A 12,603-nucleotide genomic window follows, 5' to 3' on the forward strand; every position below is an offset into this window, starting at 1 on the left:
GAAAGTAAACAAGCACTGTGCAAAATCGCACAGTGATGTTTACTGTTTCTGGGCACTGGCAGGACCCAGGGTCTCCTAGCAACAGCCAGGAGACACACCTGAGCCCCGACGGTCAGTTTAACCCTATAGATGCCGTGGTCAGTACTGACCGCGGAATCTATAGGATTGACAGGAGGAGGGAGCTCCCCCTGTCACCCATCGGGACCCGTGCAGTGTGATGGGGAGTCCCGACGTGTGGCTGAGCCTGCTCATAATCAGTGGAGCCTGGCCCCCCGGCGTATCTGCAGATCTGACCCCCGCACCCCCCCTCCCGCTGAGTACATATAGTAGTATATAGGAGTGACAGGAGGAGGGATCTCCCCCTGTCACCTATGGGGACCCTTACAGCACAATTGCGGGGTCCCGATGTGTCCCCCAGCTTGTGGAATCAGTGCACCAGTAACTGCAGAAGCCTGTGAGATCGCGCCGAAGGCTCTGTCTCACACACTAAGTGACAGACTGTCAGATCCTGCGGCGCGATCTCACAGTAGCGATCTGTGCAGTAGTTACTGTAGTGTAGTAGTAGCAGCAGTTATGATCGCAGGGTCCCGATGTGTCCCCCAGCTTGTAGAATCTTTGCATCAGTAACTGCTGCTACTACTACACTACAGTAACTACTGCACAGATCGCTACTGTGAGATCGCGTCGCAGGATCTGACAGTCTGTCACTTAGTGTGTGAGACAGAGCCTTCGGCGCGATCTCACAGGCTTCTGCAGTTACTGGTGCAATGATTCCACAAGCTGGGGGACACATCGGGACCCCGCAATTGTGCTGTAAGGGTCCCCATAGGTGACAGGGGGAGATCCCTCCTCCTGTCACTCCTATATACTACTATATGTACTCAGCGGGAGGGGGGGTGCGGGGGTCAGATCTGCAGATACGCCCGGGGGCCAGGCTCCACTGATTATGAGCAGGCTCAGCCACACGTCGGGACTCCCCATCACACTGCACGGGTCCCGATGGGTGACAGGGGGAGCTTCCTCCTCCTGTTACCACTATAGATTGCACAGATCCGGACCCTGTGATAGCTAGTATAACACATAGTAGTACATCAGAATTGATATGTGCTATACCTGTCAATGTCAGGCTATAGCACATAGCAGTACTGATAAACTACTATTTGTTATACTAGCTATCACAGGGTCCTGATGTGTGCCTGCACTGTGTACCTGCTAAACATGGCCCCCAGTGTGGTAACCTGTGAGATTGCGCCACAGGCTCTGTCTCACAGGCTGTCAGTGTAAAACTGACAGGTATGGCACATAGCAGCACTGATGTACTGCTATGTGCTATACTAGCGATCTAACAATTGCAGCGTTTAGTCCCATAGGGGAACAAAATAATAAAGTGAAAACATAAATAAAATAATAAAGTAAAAAATGTAGATTTTATCTTTCATGGCAAAATGCTTAAGACTTTCCTCCAACACCTGTGAGGTCTAAATGCTCATTACACCCCTAGAAGAATTTTATGTGATGTCCAGTTTCCAAAATCGGGTAATTTCTGGGGGTTTTCCTCTGTAATAGCATCATGGGGGGTGCTGCAAACGCATATGGTCCCTAAAAACTGTTTTAACAAAATATGTGAGAAGAGCATCTTTCCCCAAACAACAGTTTGTGACCTATATAGGGTACTGCCGTACTCAGAAGAAATTGGGGAACACATTTTTTGTATTATTTCCTTGTCTGTCTTATTATATTAGAAATTTCAAGCCAAAAATGAATTTTACTGGAATATTTTTTCCATTTTCATTGCCCACTGCTAAATACTTTCTCCAAACACCTGGGGAGTGCTTATACTTACTATACCCCTGGATGATTAATTTGAAGGGTTTAGTTTCCAAAATGGGGTCACTTGTGGGGCGGTCCACTTTGCTGGTACTACAGGGGCACTCCAAGCGCATGTTGCACCCAGAAACTGCTCCATGAAAATATACACTGAAAATGCAAAAAGGGCACTCCTTCCCTTCTAAGCCCTGCCATATGCCCAAACAGTGGTTTATACCCCCATATGGGGTATTTTTGTACTCAGGAGAACTTGCGTTACAAATTTTGGGGTGCATTTTTGCATATGTTCTTTGTGAAAATATGAAATTTTAAACTAAAAGAAAATATTAATGGAAAAAAAGCCAATCTTTAATTTTTTATTTCCTAATAAGAAATGCTTTCCTCAAACACCTTTAAGGTCAAAATGCTCACTACACCTCTCAATGAAATCTTTGAGGGGTGCAGCTTTTAATATGGGGTGAGTTATGGGGGTTTCTAACATACAAGCTGCTCCAATTGACTTCACAAATGGACTGGTCCCTAAAAAAATTGATTTTTGAAATTTTCATGAAAATGTGAAAATTGCTGATAAACTTCTAAGCCTTGTAGCATCCTAGGAAAATAAAATATGTTAACCAAATCTTGACAGCACATAGCAAACGTATTGCTAATGTGACTTAGTAACTCATTTATGTGGTGTGACCTACTTTTTTAGAAACAGAAATTTTCAAAGTCATACTAATGCAAATTTTTCAAATTTTTCTTAACATTTTGCACTTTTTCCCCACAAAACACCAAAAATATTGACTGATTGAATACAATAACATAAAGTACAATGTGTCACGAGAAAACAATCCCAGAATTGTGAGCATACGTTGAAGCATTGCAGAGTTATAATGAAATGAAGAGAGACAGGTCAGATTATGAAAAATGAGCTTGGTCATTAAGGCCAAAACATGCTGCGGAGGCAAGGGGTTAAAACACAAAAATCTGTGTGTGAGCTTTTCTCTCTGTCTCCCTCTCCTCCCCCCTCCCTTCTGAGACGGCTGATGTAAACAAGTTTCTGGCAGGCTTCCTATGCAACTTTGTAATGCTGGGAAAGTTAATCATAGTTAATCAGCAACTTGACCTCATATTAACCCTCCCAGCAGTACAAAGAAGCTACAATGTTGCAGATAAAGCTGGTCAGGGACTTGTTTACATCAACTGTTTTAGAAGGGAGGAGGAGGGAGACAGAGAGAAAAGCTCACACACAGATTTTTGTGTCTTGAGCAGAAAGCAGCAGCTGAGAACTGTGGGAAGGAGACTGAATAGATCAGAACAAGTATGGAAGGAATTGTTAGTCTCCTCATGGGCAGCAAGTTATGTTATGTTTGAGTTTTAATACCCCTCGGGGTATGTGCACACTATGGAATCCCGATGGAACACCCGCTCGCGGACTCTGGCAGCCACACGCATCTCCGCTGCTCCCATAGGCTTCATTCTATGGTTTCTATGGCAAACCATAGAACGAAACCTATGGGAGCAGCGGAGATGCTCGCGGCCACAAGCTGCAGAATCCGCAACGGGTGTTCCATCAGGATTCCGTAGTGTGCACATACCCTGAAGGTTTGCCTGTCAGTTTAAAAATAACTTTTGGCATGTCCTAGGGACATCAGAAGTTTTTGATCTCTAGAACATGCGGAGGGCAAAGTGCACAGGTTAACAGTCCTATCTCTGCTCTCTGTGCTTGTAGCAAGGAGGGTCCCAGTGACATCACATTGTATGTCTGTCTTGGTCATGGGCACAGAGCACGCTCCCCTACTCACTCATTATACCCATGGGTCAGGGTCTAAACTCTCTGAGTCCGACTGATCACAGCTTTTGACAGTCGAAAGTTTTATTTTTTTTTTTTTTTTACAGTGACAGTGCCAGTTTAAAAAAAAAAAGTATTATTTTTAGAAAACTGCTGTCCACTGTCTGTTGTTAGGCTTAATCTGTAGTAACAGAGTAACCAGGTTAGCAGAGAGGAGTAAGTGCTGTGATTGGCCAGAGAAGCAAGGGTGGAAGTGTGTGTACCACCCTTTGCATCAAAAAGATGTGATGCAGCTGTCCAGGCAATTCTGTATGAGAAAGTATCCTTCAAAACAATTAAAAATCTGCTGCCACCTATAGGTAGCTACCCTGTAGATCAGTGTGTGACTTTTTTGAGGGAATGTGCCATCACAAAACTACCTATTGTTTAATATTTTTTTAGGATTTTTTTCATATATTTTTTTTTTCCAGTTTACTATCTATAGTATAAAATTAGTCTGGTAGATTTCATCTTCACCACTGGGGCTAAAACTAAGCTGAGCCTTCCTGTCTGTGATAATGGGGGGGAGGCTGCTGGAAAGTTATTTGTACAAAATTACAGTGAAAGTTAACACCAGTAAATAGAGGATACAATAGCAGCTCTGCCTTCCCCTGACTGTGCAGTGACCTCTCTTAAAGGTCAAAGAGCATGCCCTGTAACCTTTCCCATTTGTGTGAGTGGGACAGGCTCGGTCTTACTGTTGTCTGTGTCTGTGATGCTTGTTTCTAAACTCAGTTTGCTGGATTCTGGATATCACTGATGGGATGACTTTTCCATTCCAGGTTACAGAGAGGTAAAAAGCAGCAGGTGGAGAATGGCAGCGGGGCAGAAGACAACGCGGACAGTTCCCACTGCAGTAACGCTTCTGTACACAGCAACCAGGAAGCGGGGCCCAGCAACAAGAGGACCAAGACATCCGACGACTCCGGATTAGAGCTGGACACTAACACTGAGGCCGTCACTATGGATCCCGCACTGGACGGATCCAGCGAGATCGAGTTGGTGTTCAGGCCCCATCCTACACTGATGGAGAAGGACGACAATGCTCAGACTCGGTAATAACAGAATACTCATTGCTCATCAAACAGGAGAGACCGTCACCGGCACTACTTAGTCATATTTTTCCATTCTATGGTTCCATAAATAATTATAATACGGATGTGAGTTCGTCTTTAAATTATGGGGTGCTCACTTCTACTGAAAATGCAGTACGCTATAGACAATGTAGAAAAAAGGAAAATAGTAACGGGCACTCACCATTAAAAATTTAAACTTTATTCAAAAATCTTGATTAAAAACGCCATAGCAGGAAGAGCATGGGGATGTATGCCAAGGAGTTGGCGTACATCACCATGCTCGTCCTGCTATGGCGTTTTTAATGAAGATTTTTGAATATAGTTTGAATTTTAAATGGTGAGTGCCCTCTACTATTTTCCTTTTTTCTACATGGAATACTCATTACATTTCATTACAATCCATGGGATGTGTTATTGCCATTGTGCAGCTACTGAGACCACGCCTGCTTACAATGATCAGGATGTACCCCTCAACATCTCAGAAGGCTTACATCGAAAACGTGGCATCCCTGAAAGTGAGAGCCAGATAGCAACAGGCTTCAGAAGTAGAGAGGAGCAAACCTGACAAAAGTTCAGGTTCGTGTAAACCTGAACAGTCTGCATTTGAATCCCTCCGCCTGGAGTAGGTAAAAGCAGCCCAAGGATTGTCTGGAAAACATGAATACAACCTATAACTGTATCCATGTTTTCCAGACAGCCCTCAGGCTGCATCCACCTTCTCCGGGCAGCAGGATTCAAATGCTGACTGTTCGGTTTTGTGAAAACCCAAACTTTCAGCAGATTTGTTCATCTCTACTCAGTGCCAGCAACTATAACTCATGATAAGGTTACCTTTTGTTTTGCCTGACTTTATGAAGCCAGACACTCTCCAGGATAAGATGGTTCCAGATTAGTTAGCAGCTGCAGTTCTGCGTACAACTTAAAAAATCACAGACAACTGATGTATGTATCAGTAACATAAGTTTGGGAAGCACCCCCTTTATTGTTTTGTGTTAACTTTTATAGGCAGAATATGGGGCGGTACTACTCATGCGCAATGTATTTACATGAAATACATAAACTTTCAATACAGGCGGGGTTTCAAGTCACAAGACACGTACATTTCACACTCTGATTCCTGTTTCCTGTCCTGCGCAGTCAGGCTGGTACAACAAGTTGTTTGTTATATATTGTTTATATAACAGTGTCTCCTTGTGTCTGTATTGTGGCTGCGATGAATGTTGAAGGTGCTGTGCACATTGGCCTGCTGCCAGCATTCCTCTGCTTCTTCCAGACCATCTGTCATGCTCTGATCACATTCTGATCATCTTTTGATTCAGAGACCTGTGTGTGTGTGTGTGTGTATATATGTATGTATGTATATATATGTATATATATGTGTGTGTGTGTGTAGGTGTAGTCCCACAGGTATGGTGTAAGCAGGTAAAATCACATCACCTAGCCTTATCACTCACAGCCAACATCCTACAGCTGTTATTCCAATCACAGCTGTTTAACCCCTTGGATGCAGTGGTCAACGGCAAGCAAGGCATCTAAGGGGTTTGTCAGAGAGACTTTCACCCTCTTTCGGGTTATTGAGGTGTCAATTTGTTGTGTTGTATTGTAGCTGGAGAGGCCTAGTGAAAGTCAAATGGGGAGAGATTTATCAATCGAGGCCACCTACCCCATGATTTAGGGTACTTTTAAACATCTGATAGATTTTTGAAGCCAAAGCCAGATATGGATTTGAAAAGAGGAGAAATCTCAGTCTTTATGACCTGTTCTGTTTGTGGCTAACAGATAAATCTGTGTGTGTAAACTGACCCTCAGACTTGGTTATAACTGAACTATGTTTACATTTTACAGGTACATAAAAACCTCTGGGAATGCTACTGTCGATCATTTATCAAAATATTTGGCAGTCAGGTTGGCTCTTGAAGAATTTCGAAGTAAAGGAGAGACAAACCAAATGAATCTGAACACGGCCAGCGAAAAACAGTACACCATATATATCGCTACGGCCAATGGGCAATTCACGGTGAGTATTGCATAAGTATGGAGGCCTCCTATAGCTGATCTGTAAATAGGAAGCCAAGCTTTTTAGTAGTTAGAGGAAAAGCTTTAGCTTCGGCTGTCGAGGCATGGTGAGAATTGTAGTTTTGCAACAGCTGGAGGGACAAAGGTTCCCCATCCCTGTTCTTGAAAGAGTAGTGGTCAGTTTTTAGGAATATATTCCAGTTGACCAGAAAATCCCTTAGCATTAAAGGGTTATTCCACCCCAGAGCTAAAAAATAAAATGCTTCCTAGCTAGGGCTGGGCGATATGGGCCAAAATCAATATCGCGGTTTATCGCACATGTAGCCGCGGTGACGATAACTGAACGATAATTATGACACGCCCCTTTTTACAAACCACACCCACTTGCCATGCCAAACTGGCGATATCAAAAAAGTAAAAAAGAACTCACTCAGCAGCAACCCGTGGTTAGTCTATTATCATTATTATTATCATTACCATTTGTCATTATTTGGGGATGTATGACTATAGAGGGGGCCGACAGGGGTGTATGACTGTACAGGGGGGGCCGACAGGGGTGTATGACTGTACAGGGGGGGCCGACAGGGGTGTATGACTGTACAGGGGGGGGGGCAGGGGTGTATGACTGTACAGGGGGGGGCAGACAGGGGTGTATGACTGTACAGGGGGGGCCGACAGGGGTGTATGACTATATACAGTGAGGGCAGACAGGGGTGTATGACTGTACAGGGGGGCAGGGGTGTATGACTGTACAGGGGGGGATAGGGGTGTATGACTGTACGGGGGGGATAGGGGTGTATGACTGTACAGGGGGGATAGGGGTGTATGACTGTACGGGGGGATAGGGGTGTATGACTGTACAGGGGGGATAGGGGTGTATGACTGTACAGGGGGGATAGGGGTGTATGACTGTACAGGGGGGGATAGGGGTGTATGACTGTACAGGGGGGGCAGGGGTCTATGACTGTACAGGGGGGGCAGGGGTGTATGACTGTACAGGGGGGGGGCAGGGGTGTATGACTGTACAGGGGGGGCAGACAGGGGTGTATGACTGTACAGGGGGGGCAGACAGGGGTGTATGACTGTACAGGGGGGGCAGACAGGGGTGTATGACTGTACAGGGGGGGCAGACAGGGGTGTATGACTGTACAGGGGGGGGCAGGGGTGTATGACTGTACAGGGGGGGGCAGGGGTGTATGACTGTACAGGGGGGGATAGGGGTGTATGACTGTACAGGGGGGGCAGGGGTGTATGACTGTACAGGGGGGGGGCAGGGGTGTATGACTGTACAGGGGGGGGGCAGGGGTGTATGACTGTACAGGGGGGGATAGGGGTGTATGACTGTACAGGGGGGGCAGGGGTCTATGACTGTACAGGGGGGGGGCAGGGGTGTATGACTGTACAGGGGGGGCAGGGGTCTATGACTGTACAGGGGGGGGCAGGGGTGTATGACTGTAGTTCCCTCATTAACAGTACAGGAGTGTAGCATAGGAGGAGGAGTGAATGGGCTTCAGCAGGCAGGATAAGCTATAGGAGACATTGCTGTGTGTGACATCCTGCTTGCTGCAGCACATCCATTCCTCCTATGCTAGACTCCTGTACTGTTAATGAGGGAACTACAGGACAGCTGCCGCCAAGTGCTGCTCCTCCAGCTCCAGCTCTGAAATGCCAGCGTCCCGGCACACACACGTGCAGCGCTCGCCTGCCGGATGTGGGGGGCGCTCAGATAGGACCGGACCGGTAGGGGCCTCGGACAGGTGAGGAGAGGTGGTGAGGCCTCGGACGGGACGGGACCGGACCAGTGGGGTGGGGGCCTTGGACATGTGAGGTGGGACCGGACGGGTGGGGAGAGCGAGCGCTTGGACGGGACTTGCGGGGGGCGGGAGGTAAGCTTTTGCTGCTGCCCCTCCTCCTCCTCCTCCCGCTTTGATGCCGGCGTCCCTGCACATAACGTGCAGCGCTAATGCCGGGCGGCGCGCATGTGTGCTCTGACGGGACAGGAAGTACAAAAATACCGCAGATACCGTCCTGGCTAAGTTGAGGGCGGTTAACCGACGCCAGTGACGGTATCGGTATTTTTGCGGTATACCGCCCAGCTCTATTCCTAGCTGCTCTTATTCACCAAGTCTTCCTGAGTATTTTGAGTCATATCCCAGCTTTCTAGCTGCTGCCGTTCCTGAGTTACAAGTTTTTCTAAAAGCCGATCTATATCCAAGATTGCGCCAGCCAGGAAACTACATCTCCCAGCATGCATTGTACCTCAGAGTCAACTGCCAAATATCCGCCTCATCTTGTAGTATCTGCCCATCGCTGGCTTAATCTGCTTCTGCTTTACACTGAAAACAAAGGGAAAGATTTATCAAACAATATGTAAAGTGAAACTAGCTCAGTTGCCCTAGCAACCAATCAGATTCCACCTTTCATTTTCCAAAAAGTCTGATATATGAAAGGTGGAATCTGGTTGCTACGGGCAACTGAGCCAGTTTCATTTTACACTGTTTGATAAATCTCCCCCAAAATAGCTATCTACATAGACTAGAAAGAGAGAGAGAGATGAAACAACTTTGTTTCCTTTCCCTTATACTGCTCAGGAGGCTGTCACTGTTCTGTTTCCCCGCCTCTTGGCCAGGTGCTCACTGATTAGTGTGATGTCAGTGGTGGGCGGGGTTACAGATGAGGCGTTACAGCTTGCCTGTTAACAGAAGAGACAGAGATCGTTCGACTTTGGTCTCAAAAGAGGGTGGAGACAGAGTGGAGCAAGAATTGAGGATATTCTGCAGCTGGGGGCTGGGTTCACACTATGTATATTTGAGGCTGTATTTGGTCCTCATGTCAGGTCCTCATAGCAACCAAAACCAGGAGTGGATTGAAAACACAGAAAGGATCTGTTCACACAATGTTGAAATTGAGTGGATGGCCGCCATATAACAGTAAATAACGGCCATTATTTCAATACCACAGCCGTTGTTTTAAAATAACAGCAAATATTTGCCATTAAATGATGGCCATCCACTCAATTACAACATTATGTGAACAGAGCCTTTCTGTGTTTTCAATCCACTCCTGGTTTTGGTTGCTATACAGCCTCACAAATACAGCCTCAAATATACATAGTGTGAACCCAGCCTGAGTCAGGGTGTAAGTCAGGATTTACGGCCCAATTCATGTATTAGAAACCAATTACAAACAAACTTAGATTATGGGTAGGAATTCAACAGGGTAAAATTTTCTTAAGTGGAGTACCCCTTTAAACACAGTATAATAATCTGAAAAATCCATTTGCATTCTTGCTCAGTTAACATCTGTTCTGTTTTCTTCCAGGTGCTAAACGGTTCATTCTCCCTGGAACTTGTCAGCGAAAAGTATTGGAAGGTGAATAAACCGATGGAACTTTACTACGCACCAACTAAGGAGCACAAATAGTGACGGACTCCCTCAGACCCGGTGCTCTCCCTTACCTCCAAGGTGGACTCTGCCGATCCCTCCGACCTGACGGACATTTGTCACCTTACTTTACAAGGACGGTGTTTTTGATGACTCTCGAAGCAAAGAGACTTCCTTTTGACGAAAGGACCATGTCTTTATCTAAGGATTCCTTATGTTATTTGTATTTATTTATTTAGTAAAATGTTGGTAAATGGTTTGTATGCGTCGTATGGACCCAAATGTAGCAAAAGGAGAGGAGGCGTCTGCCGTAAACTAACGCCAGCTAAGTATGGGTTCTTGGTTCTGGAGGACAGTGAATGTATCCCATGGGCACATGATGCGTCATATCACTAACCTGATCATGGTGACTTTTACACTTCATATCAAGTTTCTACAGAGCACATGTACAATTTACCCCGCTCCATTTTACTGCTCCCCCCCCCCTTATCACGATAAAACGGTCAGACAAGACTTGTGTTCCATCCTATTGGTTGATACAGATCTGCTTTCTGTGCCAAGTGTATTGAAGTTCCTGTGGGCATGTGGATGTTCAACATTATACAGTTAAGAAGGTGTGAGAAATTGACTCTTATCTATCCTGCGGAAGTTAGTATTATGTATATACCCATTGTAAATAAAACGGCTTTGAGTTGGCATGAGTTATTGACGCGGACGATCATTTTACTGCTTTCCACTTTTTAGATAGACTGCAAAGTGTTATCGGGTCTTGGATGACTTCAACCCCAGCCTCCACTGACCAGCTGCTTAAAGGGGCTATAGAGCTTCAGTATGCATTACAGCCTCTTCATCATTTAAAGGGGTTATCCAGCGCTACAAAAACATGGTCAGTTTTTCCCAACTCTTGTCTCCAGATTGGGTGGGGTTTCAGACTTAGTTTCATTGAAGTAAATGGAGCTTAAAGGGAACCTGTCACTTGGCATTCCGGCGCGGAGCCCCGGACACTTACCCTTTGCTGGAAGTCCCGCTCCTGGACCCGGTCCCTGGACGGAGATATTGCTGTGTGTGCTCGCACCAGAGATGAGTCCGACACCCATAGAGAATGACTGCTCCATCAAGGAAATTAGCATACAGCATGCTCAGCTTCGGGTGCCAATATCTCTGTCTGGGGACCAGATCCAGGAGCGGGACTTCCAGCAAAAGGTAAGTATCCAGGGCTCCACCGGGGGGTCGGCCGGGCTCTGCGCCGTAATCCCGGGTGACAGGTCCTCCTTAATTGCAAACCACACCTGAACTGGAGACAAGAGAGGGGGGAAAAGTAGCCATGTTTTTGTAGCGCTGGATAACCCCTTTAATACTGGGTTTGACACTGGTTTGTACTTGGCATCTTTATTTTTTTAATTTTCTTTTTTGGTATAGCAGCTCTGTCTTACTCGAATGGCACACAGCAGCAGTGCCAAGTAAAAAGTACGTTACTGGAGGCAGAAAAGTTAAAAGAAGGAAAAAAAAAACCTTTTGTGTATAGTTATGATCAGGGTCTGGGAACTTAGCCACCCACTGATCGCCAGAAGAAGTGCCCAGCTAAGTGCTTCTCTCCCCAGCTGACTCCTTGCTGCAGGAATGAACTTGAAGAGGGAAATTTATCAAGGGCTCTGCACCCATTTTTGGTCTAAGTTCTATTAATGAACCATTATTCGAGGGGTGAATATTTTTTAGAATACCTGCAACTTTTATTAAAATCTGTTTTGAGTATTCAACTAAAAATCGGGGATTTGCACCAAATTTATGATTTGCGACTTTTTAAAAAGTCACACAAACTGGTCTACATCTGGTCAGTACCAAGGGGGATATATTTGCACCATTTTTTATGAATATCCTGAGAATTTTCTATTCACAAATTTATTATTGCATGTTTTACAGTGAAAAAAAGTGAATTAAAAAAGTCTTTAAAAGTATTTAAAAAAAAAAACCCTTGTAAACCCCCTCCCAAAGTTTAAAATACCCCTTTATTGCCCATTGTAAAAAAAAAATAAATAAATAAACATATTACATATCGTAGCATGTGGAATTGTCCGATCTATTAAAATATAACATTATTGTTCCCGGCAAGGTGAGCATGGCTGATTTTATTGAATTATAAATCAGAAAAAAACAAATAAAAAGCGATCAAAATTTTTCTGTTACACCAATATATTAATAAAAACTAGAGATCATGGCGCAAAAAAAATGACAACTCAACTAGCTCCGTAGGGGGAAAAATAAAAGCGCTATGACTCTTAGAAGGTGAGCAGGAACATTGCATTACCTTGACCCCGACAGCCGGGCATCAAAGGGCTTGCTCTTGAAGGGGTTAATAATGATGCTGGGAGCTTCCAGGTCCAGTCTGTAGAACACAGTCTATGTACGGACGGAATTCTCCGGATGTGTAAATGACCACTTAGGGTGGGTTCACACTATGGAATTCCCGTGGTTTGCACCCACTGGGGG

At 45.4% G+C, this 12,603-nt stretch overlaps 1 protein-coding gene across 5 annotated transcripts in view; it reads left to right on the forward strand.

Moving 5' to 3' along the window:
* Nucleotides 1–10,817, forward strand: part of RNF2 (ring finger protein 2) — a 21,678-nt gene extending 10,861 nt beyond the window's left edge. For all 5 annotated transcript variants that reach the window (XM_069967442.1, XM_069967443.1, XM_069967444.1 and 2 more), the window contains 3 exons: nt 4,423–4,695; nt 6,562–6,733; nt 10,054–10,817. In XM_069967442.1, the coding sequence (XP_069823543.1) occupies nt 4,423–4,695; nt 6,562–6,733; nt 10,054–10,155 (547 nt within the window). In that variant the 3' untranslated portion in view covers nt 10,156–10,817. The remainder of the gene's footprint in view (nt 1–4,422; nt 4,696–6,561; nt 6,734–10,053) is intronic.
* The last annotated feature ends 1,786 nt before the right edge of the window (nt 10,818–12,603 follow it).

Source organism: Dendropsophus ebraccatus, chromosome 4, assembly GCF_027789765.1.
Source record: "Dendropsophus ebraccatus isolate aDenEbr1 chromosome 4, aDenEbr1.pat, whole genome shotgun sequence".
NCBI classification, from domain to species: domain Eukaryota; kingdom Metazoa; phylum Chordata; class Amphibia; order Anura; family Hylidae; genus Dendropsophus; species Dendropsophus ebraccatus.